Genomic DNA, 21770 nt, shown 5'->3' on the forward strand with positions numbered 1-21770 from the left:
ATTGGATTCACCAGAAAAGAAGTGTCTTTATCCCAAAAGTAGCCAGCAGATTCAACATTGTGATCTAAAAACAATGTGTTTGTCTCTACTGATCCAGGTTTACTGCCATTTGCGTGCGGCACCTAAAGCTAAACCATAATCAATAATGTGCCTATGTATCCCATAAAAGGTGTGTAAAAATGTCTGCTATCCCCCACCCCTCCCTTTCCTCACATTATTATTGTCACAACAAAGATTAAAGGATGCGACAACTCAATATCCCAGGCCATTGTTGCAGTGCATGCCTATGTTTCAATCTGCATGAACACAAACGCAACATTCTGGTGCACGCGCATCTGGGGAGGGTTGGGGGGCGGTATTCTGTAAGAGTCCACCTAGTGGACTGTCCTTTTCAACTGCTGCTGATTGGCTGGGGCCGCTCTTCCAATTAGCACATCAGCAGTAGCCGAAACGGACGGTCCATTAGGTGGACTCTTGCAGAACACCCCTCCAGGTCTCAACAGTTTGCCACTAAACCTCGCTGCTTGCAGGTTACCTGAGGAGGGAGAGCTCACCAATCATACGGAGCAGGCCTCGAAAGAAAAGGAAAAAGAAAATAGGTCACGGCGTAGGTGAGATGCACCCCACACATCTTAAAAAGTTACTGTTATAGTAATTTTTGTTTAACCGAGTGGCTGTCTCTCGTGCTGTTCCAGCAGTATTTCCCTTGTGTGCCATTGAAAGGACAGCAGTACACAGTTGGAGAAGAGGGATGGAATTTTCTAGCAGTGAAAAGATAGGTAATGCTGTTGAATGTGAGCTTAAATTAGATGTTGGTAAACAGTCTGTGTGCGGCAGGACAGAAACTGTTATGTTCTCTGTCCATTACTAAATTTTGCTAATCAGTTGTTAATGTCACAGAAGTGCACTGAAAAAAAAAATTTTTTTTTGATCAAGTGCTTAGTGGTCCTGAAGCACTTTTTATCGATGAGGAGAAACGAATTTGAAGTTAAAATAGGGTAGTTCAAAAATACTTTGCCACAAAATAAATTTCAATGCGTTCAGCAGAAGCGGAGTTATTGGCAATCAAACACGGCCTTTGCGGTGCTCCTTCTTCATTGTCCTGCACTGCAAAGGCTATGGCAGAGCAGGGCGTGCCTACAGTGCACCATCTTTTAGATGTCGCCATGGCACACAGTTCAAATTTAATTTTGTATGTTACCGTAGACGCCACTAGTTCAATTTTGGTGCCTACGACACGCTAAACATAAGTCAAACGCGGTTGTCCTCAGTGAGCCACAGTGCGCTTAGCCAGTGGACTCGTCGCGGCACCCCATGGCAGCTGTGGTATCTACACTACGTAGCACGCCACCACTACTAATAGTAGCCATGTATGGGAATCCGCTTTATTACGAAATAAAGCGTCCAGAAGAGACTGAGGAGAGGCTTCTGTTGAAAAGAGAATATTTGAGAGAAAGGTGACATCGCGCTGCGCTTGCGAGTTCTAACTGCCTACGAAAGCAAAACTTGGTAGAGATGTTCACAGCAGCGTATGCTATCTGTGGATTATGTTATTTCACCAAGCCCAAGGGGTGGTTCAGGACCCAGTATTCTGCAGAAAGGCATGAATTTATTCGTGTTGCTTAAGCTAGTCTTAAAAAGGGCAAGAGTGTCAGAAAGGGGATCTTATGAATGCTAGAAATATGGTGCTCCATAAAATATGTAGCTTAGAAAGCACAGTGCAAATGCATTTCTTTTTCTATCTTTTGTTCTCGCAGCCCAAGTCCCTCAGATAAGCGGCGCGAGCGACGTGATCGGAATGTTGACCGCAATCACGACAGAAACCAAGACAGAAACCAAGACAGAAATCAAGACAGAAATCAAGACAGAAATCAAGACAGAAATCAAGACAGAAATCGTGACCGCTACAGAGACAGGCGAGAACGCCGCGATCGGGACACAAGCCGTCGGTCACCACACCGAAACACCCAGGACGAAAACCAGCCACTGCCTGGTGGGGACGAGCAGCCACGGCGGCGGCAGCGTAAGTTTGAGGAAGATCCACGGTCCAAGAAGACTTCGAGGGAGGAGCGATCACCAAGAAGACGTTCCCGTTCACCTAGAGAGCGGCAGACACGGCAGCGGCCCAATGAAGACAAGAGTGGTGGAAAGCCATCAGGGTCTAGGCAACACGATGTCCTGACAACATCCAACAAGGAGAGGAGCCGTGAAAACAAGGCAAAGTCTCCTCAGAGCAGTGTAAGCATTTATTTGACACGGAAGACTTGCTCTGTTGTTGTTTCTTGTGTCCTTCCTTTTGTTTTTACTGCCAAATCCACTTATAATGACACAGTCGACTACCGTTATTTCGGCCCTGATGGGACCGCCAAAGTTGATTCAATTATCTGTCGGGTCGAATTAAACAAGGTGCAGAAAAAACATCAAAACACACTGCTGATTCATTTGGCAGTACTTGTCTGATTCTAAAAGCCCCAAATCAAATGCATGTCTGCTTTCTGTCTGTTCAAAGTAGAAATTACGTTAAAGCTCCTACACAAAGTCGAAATATTGAAGCGAGAAAAATGGGTGCTGGTCTACTATGTGTTGCAGAGTGGCGGCTGGTTTACTAAATCAGTTCTGCCACAATACAGCCATGTTACGTGGCAATGCATACGAATGCCACATACATGGTTTATGGTTAAATTTTCTTGGGGGGCAGCCCTCATCAGAATCAGGTAAATACCGTAATCAGTAGGGGGTGTGTGAATGTCGAACATTGCTGAAGCGAATCAGATAGTGAATGTATGAATAATTCTATTTTTAAAATATTCGATGGATTGGATGTAGAGATCCGTGCAGTGCCACGTGTTGCAGAGCTCCTCATGCTTGATGCCGCCCAAGCGAGCGTTTCACTTCGTTTTAGCCGCATAAGGACTGCAGAGTGCGCCATGGACGAGCCGCCCCAGCTAACGCAGATGTGGACTTTGTCATGGCAAACGCTCCTCGACGACGGCCGGGGCTGCCTCGGTTAGTGCACGGTTCGTCCGGGTCAACAGGACTGATAGAAACGTTAGTGCAGCACCGAGACAGAGGGAATGGCAACATAAGCACTGCGTATTTCGGAAAGTGTAATGATCAGGCACATTAGCCGCCGATAGGCACACAGATTGTATGTAGAATCTTTGACAGCTGGCAAATTATGCCAAACCTGACAATGAAATTGAGCAGATGGCGCATGCCGTTTACTGTCAGTGCCAGCAATGCAAGTCATATGATGTGCAATCCTTTCGTCTGTCAGACTGGCCTTATGATAACCCTGGCTGTAAAGTGTGGTGGATAGCCCCTCTGCATTTTAAAGAGAAACAGGGAAGCAAAACTTTCTACACGATAAATAAAACATTGGCGCAAAGCACAGGTACACTATTAAACTGAGAACCTCATTGATTTTCAGTACAGCAGAACACCCCTGGTTCATTAGTTTCAGAGGAAAACAGCACTTGATTCTATTCAACAAAAATTGTATTGATAAAAAAATAAATATTTCCCGGACCTCTATATACTAGAACTGAGCTGTAATCAGTGCTGGCATACGAATTTGGTGTTCTCTTTAATAAGTGTAAACCGTACTGTATGTCTTGATTTCTACGTATCTGTGTTACTGATAGCTTGCTAGATTCTTGTTGTACAATGCTAGGGGACTTCCGAGCATGTGCAGCATTGTACTTGCCAAAAATCTTTTGTAAGCATCAAATGTGAAAAATATTCTGATATTCAATTCGATATTCATCATTTTTTCTTGATTTGATTCAATATTCAATTTGAAATCAAATATTTAGTGTTTGCACACCCCTAGTATTCAGTACAACAAAGCGTTATAGTTCATTAGTTTCAGAGGAGAAAAAAAGACTTGATTCTATTCAACAGATATTCTATTGATAATAAACAGATATATTTTCCATATCTTCATATAAGAAATGAGCTGTATAGTGCTGGCATACCTATTTATTTATTTCAGATACCCTCATGGCCCACAAGGCATTATTGAGGGGAGTGGTACACACATTTCAGTAAATTTGTTACAGAAGGAGACAACGCATATATAAAAAATATATATATACCGGAAGAAATACATAATTCACAACCCGGAACATGAAGTGAGTTCAAGATTATACAAATACCAGAAAACGCTAAATCACACAAAGAAAAGTGATGCAAATTGCAAAATGCCGCCATTAGTACAAATATGAACACAGCAAATCTGGGGAAGAAATATAAAAGAATGCGCATGATTACGAGGAAAAGAGAAACGGAACCAAAGCTATGGCAAGCAATAATGTGTTGATAATTTCTTCTTAAATTCATCAAAGTCTTTTGAAAGTGCAATATCCCGTGGCAGCTGGCTCCAGTCCAACAGTGTTTTTGGAATTAATGAATTCCTGCAGGATGTTGTATGGCACTGTGGAACACCAAGCAAGGATGATCTAAGCAGGATGAAACATATGTTGGGGGCGTGAGTAATGTATCTTTAAGGGTGGAATTCATGTGGTAAATTTAAAAAAACAGACACAGGCGTGATGTTTTCCTGTGCATTAAGAAAGGGGTTAGTGACAATGTGTTTTTCATTTCTGTGATGCTGGACAAACGATGATGGTTACGGAAGATGAAACGTGCTCCAATTCTTCTGAGGGACTTATTTCAAAAAATATTTACCGTAATTTTTCTAGAGTGACCGTAAATTGAGAAAAAAATATTTTGCATTGGTATATATGCACTCTTCATTCATGAATAACAACAATAAAAAAGGAAATAAACTTATCAGAATTAAAAATTTGATGCATTTTTATGCACATAGTTCAAGGCTTTGAAAATCCGCACACGAGAATATTTCGCAAGTCTCAAATGTTCCTGCTCTTACACTAATACATACGTCCATAGCATTATCAAACTGCGTAGGTGCGCGCACTCAAGAAAACTGTTTGGTTGTGTGCCCATCAAAAAAAAGCAACAGGTGTGACAAACTTATGCTAATCCTTATGTTATCGCCAACCAGCTAGGCAATTAGTTTTCGCAAGTCTTTAAAAAAAAGGAAAAGAAACGGAAATGCATGCACGGGGGCATCCTTCCTATGCGCACCCCTGTGAGCACTAAACGAGCGAAAAACAAGCGGTCACCCTTTGAGCGATTAGTAACAAGATAGCCATCGGTTTTGCAAGCGCAGAAAGCCGAAACCGCCCACGAAATAAAATCCAAACGGCCGCCCACACGTGTGCGTGCCAATGCGTGAGCAGTAGCATATAGACGCACGGGAGCAACCTAGCACTAAAATGAACCATGCAACGAAAATCGAGAGAGGGAGGCACACGAAAAGAAATTCCCTGTATCCCCACATAGTGGCAGCACATGACAGAAAAGAAAAAGTTAGGAAATTGGCGCGCTTCTAAATACAGACGGCACCGTAAATATACTGCACCGACCATTTTCGGACTTGTTCGCGGCGCCATATATTTACTTCATTGACCGTAAAAAGGTTAATGCCGTTAGCGTGCACGTAGTCATTCAGTCCATTCAATCCATCGTAGTACATTTTGGTCAATGTTAAGTTTACTTAGTTTTTGAAGAAGCAAGCTGTGAGATGCTTTGTCAAATGCATTGGGAAAATCTAAATAGATACAGTCAACCTCACTGCCACGATCAAGTATGAAGTTAATATCATTTGCAAAATTTATTAGCTGTGTTTCACAAGAAAAGTGCTTTCTAAAACCATGCTGTGCACGAGTGAAAAAGGATGACTTAAGAAAGTTCGCTAGGGATGACAAGATGACATGTTCCATTATCTTGCAAGGACTGCTTTTAGTGGTACTGGCCGATAGTTGAGTGATAGATGCTTGTCGCCTGATTTTGGAGTGGAACCAGCTTAGCCAATTTCCAGTCTGGGAGGTCACAGGTTTGAAGGGATTGCTCAAATATACTAATTTGGTTTTCCCTTTAATAAGTGTAGACCGTACTGTATGTGTTGATTTCTATGTGTCTGTGTTACTGATGGCTTTCTAGATTATTGTTATGCAATGCTAGGAGACTTAGAGCATGTGCAGCACTGTATTTTCATGCCCGAAATTTGTTAGCATTAAATTTGGTGAAAAATTTTCTGATAGTAGATTCGGTATTTGTTTTTTTTGTTTTCTCTATTCGATTTGGAATGCTCTATTTGGTACTCGCACACACCTAGTAATTGAACATTGTAAGCTACCATTGTTACTTGAAAATCTTCCTAGGGCAGGTCGAAAAGGCTTTTTTCGATGTTAGATTACATGTGTTCAAAGCATTCACTCTCCCACAAGATCTGCTGAGACAGATGCTGCTAGTAAAGGAGTTGCTATTAGGGCCACCATAGGGGTCATGCTGACTGGTCAAGTGCAAGTTATCTGGTGAAGAATCATTTTAGGATTGATATAACGAATGTTTGTGCCCATAGAAATTCATAGATGCTGGCCCGAAATTTCGATCGGGATCAAATTAACTGAAATGTAAATTAACTGGCATATAATTAACAGAAGTTGTATTAGTAGAAGTTTACTGTACCGGTTTTAACAATAAGTCAGATAACAATGAGCATCCAATGCATCCTCAATGTGTGTGTGTGTTTTTATGATATATATATATATATATATATATATATATATATATATATATATATATATATATATATATATATATATATATATATATATATATTTCTTGCACTTGAAGAAACTTTGTGTGACCTTGAATTGTTCACTGAAGTGACAGGCTTATATGAGAATTTACAAGACCTCATAGTAGGAGACAGCTCAGTTTCACAGCCTGAGTGACATCTCTCGGTGGTGCAATCTACCTTCACATAATTGTTGTATACTTCGCTATCACTAATAATACTGATTCACTTTTCCTGCGAAACTGCAGCCTCTCTCGGTCTTTCTTTTTTCTTTTTATACAAGTCCGAGTATAAGTGCTCCTGCGCATGTATGCTTTTGATTCTGATTTCGAGTGAATCCGGCTTGGCCTCATTTTGATTACTGAGTACAGGGTGCCCCAGCTATCATGCACCAAGACTTAAAAAAAGAGCAGTTGCGTTACTCGAAGAAAACCTAGTGCATATTGTTGAAAACCTAGCGCCGCGCCTTTCCGCAGTCACCGTTTGGTATGACGTCATACCGCGTTTCTCATCGTTGCGCTCGCCTCCACTCGCTTCCCCAGCTGCGTCTCGTGTTTCTCTCTCTCTTGCTGCCTAGTCACTACTGCGCATGCGCCACTAGTAGCACTGAGCCACAGGTCTTTCACCGCTGCGCAGCGCCACACTTTTTCGCAGTCGCCGTTTGGTATGACATCACACTGCGTTCCTCGTCGTTGCGCTCGCCTCTGCTCGCTTCGCCAGCTGCGTCGCATGTTTCTCTCTCTCTCGCTCCCTAGTCACTACTGTGCATGCATCACTAGTAGCACTGAACCACTGGCTGAACACTGCAACATAGCTAGACAACCAGACTAACCTGGACTTGCAATCAAGATTAACCAAGGCTAACCATGCTATGCCTTAGCTTTCGCTATGTATATCCTGGTATAGCCGAGCTAAGCCACTGCCAATTTTTTACCTTCTGCTCATTAGAGAAAGAAATGATGACTGGGACGAAACAAAACACACCTTTAAACATTTGCACTGATGTTGTGAATTTGCTTTTGTGGTGTTAGGTATTCTGTCAAAAAAAACCACCCCATCCAAAAAATATCTACGCTAAGATAACAGCTATCACAGCTTGTTTCCAACTAATACCATATGCAACGTGTTACTTCGACAGCGGCGGCAAAGGCACTAGCTCGATCACAATGTTTTTCTTTATTTTCTTTATTTTGTTCTGGCTAACTCAGAGGGAGGGAGTATTGTTCATATTTCGTGGGGTTTATCTATCGTTGGAAAAAATTAGTACATAATTAGTATGTCACTGAATATAATGCTATTAGATGTCCCTCGGCTCTGCCTACATATGCCTCACTGACACTTCGACAATTAAGATACGTCTTGAGTTAGAAAATTAATTACAATTGCCTAAATAAATCTCAGTAATGAAAAAATTACTGGCAGCTACTCTACTGTACTGGAAACAATATGCACTAGGTTTTCTTCGAGTAACGCAATTGCTCTTTTTTTTTAGTTTAAGTGCATGATGCATAGTTGCATGATAGTTGATAGCGAGCGAGCGAGCCCGCCCGCTTGCCCAGGGAAGACTCCTGGGAAGACTCCTGTGGTCCAAATTTCCGGAGCCCCCCACTGCGGCGTGCCTCATAATCAGATTGTGGTTTTGGCACATAAAACCACACAGTTTAATTTAATTGTTTTCACTATGACCGTGTGCATCCTAGGATTGAGTCTTCATGTGCAAAAGCCCCTGTTCATGGCCTTCTTAATGCCAGGCACATTCCACACTTCTCATGAAAGGTATTGCAGCAGTAGTGGTGGACACCAAACAGCGACTCACGAACTGTGCATCTGTGCGAACCGGAGATCCAGCGATAGCCGAGCAGGTGGCCATTGCCTTGGCGATGCTTGATGACAGCAGGGTCGTCATCTACAGTGACTCACGGTTGGCCATTAGGGCATTTCAATGTGGAGTGATCTCAGAACAGGCTTTTGGGCTGCTTCGTAAGGCAGGTCCGGATAGAATCAAGTATCACTTGCTTACTTGGTTCCCAGCCCACGTTGGGAGCATGGCGGGTGTCCCCACGAACCTCAATGAGACGGCCCACGCTGCCGCGCGCGCACTGACTGACCGCGCTGGCGCTGTAACGGCCGAAAAGAGTGTTACGCATAGTAGGGACGCGCCTGCCACATATAATGAACTTCTTAAACACTTCTATCTCCCACGGCGACAATACCCTCCTCCTCACCCCAAGCTCACTAGGTCTCAGGCACTGACATTCAGACTGTTGCAGACAGAAACCTATCCCAACCTGTTCGCGTTACATGCGATATATCCGGAGGTTTACACTGATGACGCGTGCCCTGCTTGCGGGGATAGATCAACACTTTTGCACATGCTCTGGGGATTTATCTCTATAGCAAGCCCTGACCTCAGCTCAGCTAGGTGGGAGGCAGCCCTCTGCAACCCACTCCTGGCTGAACAACGTTGGGCTGTCCAGCAGGCCCACGATGCGGCTGGCAGGCTAGGCCTGTCGGTCCCGACGTGGGAGCGGCCCGCGAGGTGCTAATACGCGTTCTGCAGGACTGTAAAATAAAAGTTACTCAATCAATCAACCAATTAAAGTATTGGCATCCTCACATAGCTTGCATCTTGACATCTTTTGTTTTTTGCCTTTGTGTTTTCTTCCTGGACTTGCAAATGATTTCGAGATGCTCGTGGGAAGTGGCGCCTCTCTGTGCTGCTGCACAGTGCTAAGGAGCATGTATGTTTACATTGAGCACACACAGTTTTGTGGTTACTACATGCTTCTGGTCACATGCATTGTCTTGCTTCCCATTGCAGTGGCTTCCAACAATTCATGCATATGCTGGCTGTCTCCCTCACTCCTAGATGTTTAAAGCAACTTTTTGCATCCAATAGCACTTGTGCATCTAGCTGTCTTTCATGTCATACCAACATGAGCCCTTGAGTGTGACGTTCATGCTTGTGCCAGAGGACAACTTTACCTCTGAAAAACACACTTTACTTGCTAGTGACTACTGAGATGGGGATCGGAGCTAAAATAAAGGCTCGTTAGTTCAAACATACCTTTAATAACTTACTTATATTTGCACCTCACCTGTGATGGTATGTGTTATGGTACTGCCGTTAATATGGAAAGCTTTCTCTTGGACTCCCTTTTGTGTGTTGTGGAGTCGCCCCAGCCACAGCTGAGGTATTTTTATTCGTCCTTTTCTCATTCTCATGACATTATCCTTATCTAGGCGATAGGAATACTAGTATGAAACTCCACATCGTCTCTGTGATGGATTCTGTGTCTTCAGATTTAGTTCTGATGCAGTACTGTGCCTCATCACAGCATCCCACTCACTGGTGCGCTTGATTAGTTTCACACCATTCCGACAAGTCATGTGCATGCCTGGCCAAGGCCTTGCAGCTGCTCAAAGGCCTTCAACATGCCTGGCTCTGTGGAAGCTTTCCTTGAGACATGTGACAAACTTCCTGCCAAGTAACCATAGAGGGTGCTGCTGAGAAACTATGCAGCATCCAAGATTGCTTCCTTCTCAACCTTAATTGCTCCATAGCATTGGGATACAATGAACCTGCTACATGCGTCGCTGGCAGTGTCCACTCTGCAGTACTCCTGTGCACACACCTTCGAATCAATGTACTTCGTGGTGGATACTGACACATCTTGCGCTGAGTGAAAACAAATGAGAGGGTTGCAGCGGCTGCCAAGCCTAGTGATTTGGCAAAGTACTAGGCTTATACCTCCCAACGTTTACAATTTTATTGTTAAATGTTCAGTTTTTAGAGTGTCCTAATGATAAGAGCCCCTTTACATTGGTAATTTAACATATTTAATTTGCTTCCTAGTGTAGGGTAAAAGTGGTTACAAAAGAATACAGAACGCATTCATGACAAATTTGTTAGCCTGATTTCTTGGTCAAAACTTTAGCCTGACTGAAATAGTTGGTTCATTGCTCTAATAGGTATGTTAACGGTGCAAAAGAAAAAAACTAAAACATGAGTAAAAGCATGCATAAAACACATACAGAGACCACCGCTGGATTATTCAGACCTACCCACAGTGGCACTCAAACTTATTGAACCAGCTTATAAATGAAACTGAATTTTCTGCAGCCATTACTTGAATGTTTCATGAATAAACTTTGTGAACATCTTTGCTTGTCAGTGGCACATATTGCTCTTGCTGCCACTATAGAAGAGTGCCTTGCTGTTCACAGTGTTCTTACAGAACAAACCCTCAAAATTTAAAAAATAGTTGACATTCTGAGTAATAAAGCAATTTAAGTATCTTTCACCATATTTTAGTATCTTTTGGCTTCAGACAATTTCTTTATTATTATTTTTCTTGAGCTGTTGAGTTTGGCAGGTCCACAGACTGTTCTTGCATTAACTCCAGCTGAAATGTATAATTATGGCTGCTTTGCATATGTTTCATTTTCTGGTTGGTCAGTGGGACACGTAATTACAGGTTTCTTTCATCTTGATGAGCACAACGAAAGCATGGTTCTTCTATATGCAGCAGTGTCTGCATGAAAAAGGATCGCGACCACATTCGTGTCAGCCAGGATTGGCACTTGGTCGCAATTCTAAGGTGCACAGCATCCCCCATATTCATGGTCTGCATAGGTGGGGCCTCGAAGCTCCAGCCATCAGGCCCCTGCCACAGTATAGTCATTCCTCCTCTTCTTGTCCCAGTGACTCTTTTTTTATCCTGACGATAAGAATATTAGCATCGGACCCATCAATGTATTGTGTAGATTTCGGTCACTTAGGCACCTGCTGCTGCCACATGCTCAGAAGCAACAACGGCTGTCCATTTGCATTGATCCAGCTAAGCAGTGTAGTAGTCACTCTAGACACTATGCTACATGAAAGCCATTAACAACCATTTTGAAGCTACAGCAAGTCAAGTTTTGAATGTAGACTGTGTGATAAAATTGTGCACATTTTAAAAAATTATCTGCTGGCTATTTCGCGCTGTCAACAGCACCCCAAGGGCTATAAGAATGATAAAGGATATGCTTCTAACAGTCTGCAGAACTTCACTTCTTCTCTTGTGTGCAACAAACCTAATCAAAATTACTACACTGCAAACCAAAGCCTTTTCATTTTCATGAATTTGTATAGCAGCTCCTGAAGTAAAACTTGCTGATAAGGGTGGTGGGAAAGGCACATCTTCTACAAACTGCCTTTCTCGAGGTTGACATCTGAAGTATATTTCATTTCAGAGTAGGAGCTTTCATCACTGTGCTCACAGGTGTCTCTCTCCCAACTGCTGATTGAGCAAAGTGCTGCTTAGCTTTGGTGACCCGAACCAAACCGGCGCACACAGCATGACATGGCTGAGGTCCAAGTTACAATTCTTGCAGATGCACTTGGATAATAACTACAAAACCTTTGGCTGCTGAAACAGCAGTCTTATATGCAGCTAACCACCGTCTTGTGTTTGCTGAGGCATTCTTACATATTGTTTACTGTTTAGTGAGGTGTTTATGGTGTGTTCGATTTGTCATGTGTACTGTGTTTATAACATTGTATTTTGTATTGCTTTCCACTGCTTTCCACAAAGAATCAGCTCTCTTTATGGGTTTATCTGTGATGTTCTTGTGAACAAGAAGCTTACAGAGAGCTTTTGTTTCCAGAAAGACAAGCAACAAAGGTCGCACCTCTCGCATTCTACGCAGAGCTCTAGACCTACAAGACCTCACGTGAGACGCTTCTAAAGACTTCTTTTGTGTGTGCTGGGGTTTTGTTCAAAAGCTGCATGTACACTCTGAGGTTTAACGCGAAGGTGCAAGATGAAATATATTTGTTGCGACCAACCCTTTGTCACTTTTGCTCTTTGTTCAAAAGGTGTCATCTTCTTTGAAGCCAGCCTCAAAGGGATCAACAGAGACAAACCATCGTGCTGAGAAATCGGGTGGCGGTGCAGCAGCATCTGCCACTACGGGCCGGCACACAGCGCTTCGGTCATCTTCTGAGAAGGGAGCAGCCTCATCCTCTTCAGCGCAGCAGGGGTCTACGGTGATGTCACGCCCTTCGCGCAAGTTTGAAGAGAATCCACCACCAACTCGAGGTTCCACAGAAGCAGCAGTCGAAGAGGTGGCCTCTGCAGTTCTTCGCTCTAGGCTTCCACTGGCACAGCTGCTCGATCCGACAGAACCACTTCCACCAGGTGTGGAGCCAGATGAGGTGAGGAATTTGTCCATAACATTGCTACATTTGTGAGCTTGGGGTCGATAACCAGTATTTGACTGTAAACAGCAGTTGTGAGTTTTCAATGATCACGCTTTGGGTCAGGGATGGCACAATGTAACAGAGGGTATAAAACAGGATCAAACCACTAATCATGCAGTTTTATTAGTTTTGTAGCCGCTTTGTGCAAGTGAACATGTAATACTTGCCAAGTAAAATCTTCATACCACAATGGAATATGTCCAGTAGGAGTAAAATCAAGTGTCACGAAAGTCATTTTATATATACTTGTGTAAAGAAAAGAGTTTTTATATGATATAGCTGAGGATCCTGATTGACTGTAGTGAAGAGTCACATCATATATAATGTAGATTTGAGACCTTACTCTGTGATTGAAGGGAACAGTGTCTAGAAAGGTAGTGCTGGGTATAAATACAGTTCAAAATAATCAGAATCATTGCAGTCTCTATCTTTTTGTTTGTATAGTGCTTGTTTAGTACTTGTTGAGAGCACAATAATTAAACAGTGAAGCTGGGCTGTCCGAACAATGATATAACTTGAACATACATATGTAATCTTACCTTGTACCTGCATTTATAAAAATTGCAAAGCTTCAATTGCATTTTGTGATTTTTGCAAAAAGCAAGCTCAATTATGATACATGGAAAAATTTTCCATTTCCAGTGGTTTCGAGCCACATAGAATGACATTGCATAAAGTGATTATACACTTTTTGTTTGGGATGGGAGAAATTACTTGTTTTTCTTTTTGCCTGCTATTATTACTTTAATGTTTAAAAACAGCGCTGAAGACTTGCACCAGTCAACAGAAAGGAGGATGGGACACACACATGGTGCTGTGCATGTGCCTTCCTCCTTTCTGTTGTCTGGAGTAAGTTTTTAGCGTTATTTTTAGACATGGAAATCCACCAACTTGCCCAACCTGCCGTTCTTCTTTAGTATAACTGCTTTTATTTCCAGATATCATCTGGCCTGAACACTGCCAGCTCCTTGCCCCTGTCACAAGTCAAGTGGAGCAGGTGAGTAGCATTGCCTGTGCTGTCACTTACCAAGTGTAACAGGGGACATGGTGCAAGAAAATTAATTTTGAAGCACAGGCAAGATTTAAACAAAATTGTAAGACCATGCTCACATTATAAGTATAATGTGTGAATACTCAAATATTTGATTTTGAAGCGAGTAGAGAACATTCAAATGATTTTAATGCAAATCGAATATCTACCCTATTGAAAAAACCAGCGTCTCCCAGCGTCTTCCAGTGTGAAACCAGCGCGCTTTTTGGCGCTGGGTCGCACTGGGTACACTGGCACTCGCTGGGACTCACTGGGACACCAATGAGAACGCTGGATAAGAGCTGGGTCACACTGGAAGAGATGCTGGTTCCACTGCCATTACGCTGGGGTGCACTGGTTTGTGCTGTACAGGCGCTGGTTCTCGCTGCAGTTCGCTGGTTCGCACTGGAAACTGCGCTGGTTGTGTTTGTGCCGCGCTGGTTCCAGTACGCATGGACGAGCGCTGCGGAATATTAAATGCTTTATACAATTTTATCGCTTGATACTAGTCTCTTGTCCTAAATAACGCTATATTTTGGGGTTATAAACGCTATTTCGTGTCACAGCTTGGAATAAATGTGCGTGAGCTGCCCTGTTTATTCATGCACATTTGAAACTGAAAATCACTTTCATTCTTTTTATTTTCCCTTTTGACTGGGCGGATAGTTAAATTCTTGAACGAAACCACGTAAACGCAGAGGACGTAGCGTTTTTTAGTAGTTCGCACGTAACGTATGACTGGGAGTTGTCGCCGTTGTCGCAGTGTTGTGGAGTGGACATGAAATGCAGAAGTCGTTCAGACGCGCGCGAATGGACCCAGAGTTGGAAGCCTATCGCTGACTGATATTATCGCACCGATAACAAAGCTGAAGTGATTCGTTCGCTTCCACTTTCCTTATTGTACTAAAAAAAGTTCTGAGGCTCAAATACGCACATTTTAGCTTTCGCCAGCTACCCGCTCCGAGATTGGTCCCCACCGAAGCTTAGGCCTAGCGTGTCCGCCGCGTCCGTCCTCATGCTATCGACGCGTCTAAGCTCAGGAATCAAGAAATATAACAAGGATAAATCACTCTATTTTAAGCTTTCGCATCGGTGTTCTTAAATAAATAATTTTTTCATCTATACAGTGCCAGCACAAGAAGCGATGACCGCTGATGTGACGCGTCCTAAACACAGTTATATGTGCTATCACCCAAGGCTCCCAGCACCAGCCTGCGCTTCTCTGACGAAGATATATGACTAGACAGGCGTCTTGACTGAAAGGCATCACTGAACTAAGGAAACGTTGCATATCCTTTGCGTGAAGAACAAGAAACGGCTATCGAAATCGGCAGTAAAAGCCCATACAGCGTCCCGGGTCGGTGGTTCATTTAGCACTTTTTTTCGAACTTAAAATAGCAATCGTAAGTGAAAATCGATGTTGTGGCACTTCCAAGCATACTGCAGAATACGGACAGCAACTTTTTCTATCTGGTACAGGCATGAGTTTTAGTTGCCGGGCGATAGCGCATCAACCATCTCTATACAAGACGTAGCTTTGCGAAACAAACTGCTTCTCGGCTTTGACATGGCAAATTATCCTTATGTTTTTGTCTGCTGGCGTGGCGTAGCGGTAAGGTGCTGGGCTTGGGATGTGTAGGTCGGACGGTCGAATCCTGGGCGGAGCTGTTTTATTTTTTTACGTTTTTTTTTTTATTGCACTAAAACGCTCCTTGTTGCTTTCTGTATTCAAAAAAATATATACGGCGTCCAGGCACCGCATATTTAACGCGCTAGAGCTGTTTTTCGCTCGAGTAGCCAGTGCCTCCCAGTACGCTGCACCTTCCCAGCGCCCCAGCATCCAGCGCGCTGCACTGGGCCCATAATCCGGGTCCCAGTGGCACTGGGTTTTGCAATAGGGTAGTATTTGATGTCTCTAATATCGGTATACAATAGAAACTCGTTGATACGATCCCATTATGTATTTTTTCCTGGCACCAGTGTTTGCAATTGAGAACGCAAAAAATGGCTCAACAGAGTTACACTCATTTGTTACCGATTAGTAACAAATGTGAGCATCATGTTTCGCTTTGGTGGCAGCTGGTGTCGCCCACCAGCTCGATTTAGTTTTGGTTTCCCGTTGCCCTCTTAAAACACCACGCAATAGGAAAACAATGAAATGCATCTCGAGCTGCAACAATCCGCACGACGCTTCGCATTACATACATGGCAACAATAGTCGAGTCTGTCAAAATTGTTTAGTTATTCCAGATCGTACGTTTTCCTGGTTGGTATGCTTTTTCTCGCGTTTTTTCCCAAAACATATGAACGAGGTTCTGCTGCATTCGGTGAATGACCCGACTGTGGTTGGTGCCTCGACTCGTACAGCATTCCCACAGAGCGCGATCTCTGCTGGCAAAAGATTTAGCAGCATCGATGGGAATGATCAAAACGATTGACTTAACGCAAGCAGAGGGAACAACAAACGCAGCGCATGTGGAAACCACAGGAACCTGTGTGAAGATCGGGCTGATTAGCCACCAGGAGGCACACTGATTGTATCGGATGCATGAGTTCACTGTTCAGGCACGCAGATTCGTGTAGTTCGAAGCTTTCCGCCGATGTGCGAGCACGTAGATGAACTTTGCACACATGCTCGTGGTACTTGCTGGCTGGTCAACCGCAGACCTGAACACCACTTCAACGGCTGTCAGCCTAACCTCTATGCATGGTCTCGTGACCGATCACTGATGAGCCATATGTAGAAACATATGACTGACAAGCGTTCCACAAAGGTTCACAGCCTTTTATTGCATCGGCCAGCAGTGAATTTTCCTCATGGCCACACCATTGGCCACACTGTCTAGCCTACCAGCCCTATTCAGAACTGCTTTGCTTGGTGTTGGTGACCAAAGTTGGAGACCACACCCTTTGGTATTTAATACAGCTTTGCTATTTCTTAGCTTCAGAAGCAAAGAAAGCACTAGATTTTGTTCCACAGGCACATTTTATTAGTGTGAGAATATGATAGTTATTCAAAAAGTAAGGGTCGTTTGGCTCTAAAAAAGTATATATTCTTTAGTAAATGTTTTTATTGGCAGGTTTAGTTTAGTACAAACCCACTTCACTTTTCTACATATTCACCATTAACTCCTAAGCATTTTTCATACCACTGCACCAGTTATCCCTCTGTATAGAAGTTTGCCGCCTGGGAATTGAACCAGTTGACAATGGTGGTCTTGAGTTTCTCGTCTTTAAACTGTTGGCCTCTAAGCCTTTGTTTCAAGTGCAAGAAGAGGAAATAATCAGTTGGTACAAGGTCGGGTCTGTAGGGTGGGTGAAAAAAAGGTTCCCAACCAAACTCTTGACTCTTCTCCTTGGTTCAGGCAGCAGTGTGAGGATGCGCATTGTCATGGAGGAGGACAATTCCAGACGACAGTTTCCTGTGCTGTCTATTTTTGATCACGCGTCTCAGTTTGGTGAGCGTTTCGTAGTATACGTCAGGTGTAACCATAGTCCCACGTTACATGAAATCAAACAAAAAGATGCCTTTTCGTCCCAGGAAACAATAGCCATCATTTTCCGACTCGGGTAAGGAGATTGCTTGAATTTTTACAGGTTTGGGGAAGAGGGGTGGCGCCACTGTATTTATTGTTGTTTTGCTTCTGCAGTGGCGTAGGATATCCAAGTCTAGTCGCCTGTAACAATGTGTGAAAACTACTCGTCTCCGTCTTGTTGGTAGCGGTCGAAAGACACTTGTCCACTTGACATTCTTTGCTGTTTTAGTTTGTTGGTAAGCATTCTTGGGACCCACCTTGGACACACCCTGTGATATCCTAGCTTTTCAGTTACAGTCATGTAAATTGTAGTGTATCCAACAAGAGGAAATTAATCAGCCAGACCACTAACTGTCAGTGGTCGATCTAATTGCAATTTCGGGTCTTTTTGTTGAACAGTTTCATTGGTTTGGATGCTGGGCCTGCCACTCCACTCTTCATCGTGCACATTTGTGCAGCTATTTTTGAAGTCTCGACACCATTCTCTGACCTTTCCTTCGCTCATCACTGTAGGTCCATAAACTGGGCACAACTCCCCATGGATTTGAATAACTGATGATCCTTTTGCATGCAAAAATCATTTAATTACAGCTCGCGCTTCACAACAGGTGGGGGCAACGATTTTTGCGGACATTGTTGTCTACATTTCCTGACAAGCAGGAAACTACTGGGCCTAAACACTAACTTCATTGTTTTCGTGAAGAATTGACAAATGGTGTTGCACAAAGAAAACTTTGTTCTGACATGTAAATATTTAAACATAAGCAAATGGCTCACACTTTTTGAATAACCCTTGTATTTTTTGGACCTTTGTATGCCAGCACTGACAACAACAGAGTTGCTGGCATATTAATTTGGCGTTTCCTTTAGTAAGAGTAGAGCACACTACACATCTTGATTTCTAGGTACTTGAGTTATTGATAGTTAGCAACCTTCTTGTTACATAATCAGCCTCTTCGATTTTCGGCGTTCTGGCAGCCCACCGGCAGCTGGACGGCACCCAGCTAGTTCCGGTCCTGATAGGAAGTCACGTGTGCTGGAATCCCAAAACAACCCGAAGCTGCTCAAAGTTTGCGAAATCGAACGTCGGGGCAGTTGGCCACCGAGTAAATTTAAACATGCTACCAGCATGGGAGTGCCAGTGAGTTCAGCACGCGCTCGGTGTAGTCGGCCCATTTATATGTGTTGCCAGCTTGAACATATACGGTTGCATCCAGGGTACGGTCACTTTCGCGAGATTTCGTGCGACTTGGCGCAGGATGCGCATTGGGCCAACCTCACGGACACACACACATGCACAGCACAACAGGTAGCCTCCGACGCGTCCGAGTCCAAGATGCGAAATTGCACATAAGTGATTGTACCCGTGAAAACGATCACTCAAGAATGCCTGCTCGCAGCAATCATGTCGCCCATCGGCGAGATTGATAAGTTGGCGTTGTGTCATCACTTGACAATAAAAAGGCAGGCTATGGGGTACGTCTTTTACGCTTAAAATTTCGTGCAGACCTGCTTGGGCTTCAAGTTAAGAAGTTTGTTTTGGCCGATGGTGCTTCACTTATGACCTTAAGGAGCTGGGGATGCGGCTAGCGCATGAAAATGCATGCCGCCTGTGGCCAGCTAAAAATTTCACATGAAAAGCAATATTGGTCACGATTATGAGAGCAACGAGCTAATGTATGTGTGCCTATTATTTAACCATTGCATTCTTAACATCAACAGCCTGCAGTTCGAACACATATTGGTTTCTAGCTGCAATGCCTTTGCTAACTGCAGAAAAAGGAGCTATTGCTGCATATATACGTGAGATATGTGAAATGGTACACCACCGGAGAAATATCAACTGAAAATGCATTGCAGTGTACAGTGAAACCTCGTTAAACCGTAGTCGGCCGGAGCTCGGAAAAAGTACGTACTAAACGGTAGTACTGTTTAAGCGAAATAGCATGAGATCGCCCACTTACCTGTCGATAACGGAACTCAGAGAGAGTGCGATGAAAGGGGAAAAAACATGCAGTATTTATTCACTTCGCGGGACGTGAGTGTTATTTTTGTTTGATGTCGCGGCGGCCTAGCACGACGACAGCGGCCTCAAACTTACTGAAGCTGCGTGCCAGCTTCTCAGCCAGCCCCCCTCTTCTCGGCAAACACTCGCACGGCACGACAGATTCCTCGTTGGCGTTACGTATTCTCCGTGCACGCGCGCAGTAGTGCTGCATAAGTCCCGTGGCGCCTTTTTCATTGCCGGGTGCCGGAGTCCGGAAAACTTTCCGTTTGGAATAGTTACGTTATGGCGCCCCTGTTCTTGCGACGATCGCATTCACGAGGCTGACGTAACGCGCAGCTTCTGCCACTGTCAGGCCTGAATAGCCCGTGCTGTCGCTTTCCGTGTCGTCCTCATCACTGTCGCTAGTTGACACTTCGGCAACAACAGCGGCAACGATGGTGAAAAGTCGAACCTCGTAGCCGACATCTCTTCGCGGTCGCAGCAGCGCTGCCGAGCAACTTCGCATTCCAAATGCCACACACTGTTGTCAACAGCAGATCCATGTCGCAGGCCAACGTCGACTTCTTCGTGTCACGTTCGGTAGCACGGACGATGTCTAATTTTTCTTCTATGCTGAGCACCCGGCGTCTTTTTTATCCTAGCTTTGACATGACGCGAGTCCTCGCTTGCACGACGCCACAACGCTCTCTGGCATGGCGTCCATGCGGCGTCGAAATGATGTTGATGTTGATGCAGCTTCACGTGCAAACACACAGGGCGCTTGGAGGCCGTTGTACCGATCTCTGAGGCTTGTTGTTCTGCCGGGCCGCCCGATGGAGACGACGCACCGCCGTGTTTGCGCGACGAAAAGTGGAAACGCTACGTTTTAACCGATGCGTACGCAATAAGCTGGTACGGTTTATGTGGATACAAAATACATTATGTTCAATGGCCGCTGAGTCGGGGAATTGACTTTACTACTTTTAAACCGAAACCACTGTTTAAACGGGTACGGTTTAACGAGGTTTTACTGTATATGAATGAGCATCTACAACTTGTGCAGAACACGATGCAGATAAAATGCACGGGTGAGAGCGCAGCGCGCTGTTTACTGCTAGGAAAAAGCCTTCACGGGACACACACACATACACAAGAGCTTCAAATAGTTCACTACCACTTGTATTGCACCGCCTCACAATGCGGAACGGTGCGTTAGAACCTGAGAAGATAACACTAGAAGTAAGGAAATCCGAAGATGACCATAGCCAGTTGGCTGAACGAGGTAAAGTCCTCAAGTGCCCGCACTGCAATCTACCAAGTCCCTACAAACATTGCGCCGAGCACTCATCGCCTCTTTTAGTCGTCTGCTAGCCAGAGAACTTCCAGAGAGCAGCCAGATTGAAATTATCTTGGCTGGTTCTGGCAGCCTGCGGGTAGCCATAACCGTCCACACCGAGTAAAACAAAAGCCCAGCGGAAGTGCGTGGCGTGGTGGACGGAGCAACCCGAGAAAAATGAAGGCACTGTAGCCAGAAGGCACGGGTAGCCAGAAGTGGAAAATCTAAGAGGCCCAGTGTGTGTAGCCTCCTGAGCATGTGCAGCATCGTGTTCTTTTCACAAAATTTGTAGGCATAAATGTTTTAATGCAAAAATGTTAAGGGCCCCGTGCTGCAGAAAATCCGGCATCAGCGCCCTGCGGCGGACGTCGCTATTGCAAAAATAATTTTGAATCTGATTCCGAACCACGCATACCCAACCACATTCTACGACCAAAGTTACTCACACCTTATACTTCATTCTTTACGAAGTTATTCGTCGGAATTTTGAAAACGGCAGTCCACAAACAAATCTAATGGAAACAAAACACCAACGGCGCATATCTTTTATGTTAGCTCTTCTCAGACTGAAATATTAAAAGTGCGAAGCAATAACAGGAGATGACCCACACAAGAGGCTGCATTTCTACCAGAAAGCTTGCCTTCGTGCACAGCGTCAGCCGCCAGCATTTTCGGGTAAACGTTACGGTTACATAAGCTGCAGTTGCCGGGAAGCATGAAAACCAGTCAGAGGGTTTTGAATGCTTTCACGTTCCACTCTTGAAAGCGAAGCTTAAGCGTCCTCCAAATCTTTTTTTAAGTTTCCTGATATTTGATTTCATATACGACTTTCTTTTCTTGATTCCATTCAATATTCGATCTGTGATTGCTTAGAGATTTTCGTTTGGAAATTAATGCGCTGTGATGCTTATGCTTATGCTTTAGCTTTCCTAAAGAGGGCACGTCATTTATAGCTGGTTATTGT

The 21770-nt window shown here is 44.1% G+C and overlaps 1 protein-coding gene across 5 annotated transcripts in view; it reads left to right on the top strand.

Moving 5' to 3' along the window:
• The window catches only part of Moca-cyp (nuclear cyclophilin protein Moca-cyp), a 64487-nt gene that overhangs the window by 38737 nt on the left and 3980 nt on the right, over positions 1–21770 (top strand). For 4 of the 5 annotated variants that reach the window (XM_065442012.2, XM_065442010.2, XM_065442011.2 and 1 more), the window contains exons 13-17: positions 531–611; positions 1758–2238; positions 12323–12388; positions 12534–12872; positions 13856–13914. In XM_065442012.2, the coding sequence (XP_065298084.1) occupies positions 531–611; positions 1758–2238; positions 12323–12388; positions 12534–12872; positions 13856–13914 (1026 nt within the window). The remainder of the gene's footprint in view (positions 1–530; positions 612–1757; positions 2239–12322; positions 12389–12533; positions 12873–13855; positions 13915–21770) is intronic. The other variant, XM_065442013.2, reaches the window with a different exon arrangement.

The sequence above is a fragment of the Dermacentor albipictus genome, chromosome 4 (assembly GCF_038994185.2).
Source record: "Dermacentor albipictus isolate Rhodes 1998 colony chromosome 4, USDA_Dalb.pri_finalv2, whole genome shotgun sequence".
NCBI lineage: Eukaryota > Metazoa > Arthropoda > Arachnida > Ixodida > Ixodidae > Dermacentor > Dermacentor albipictus.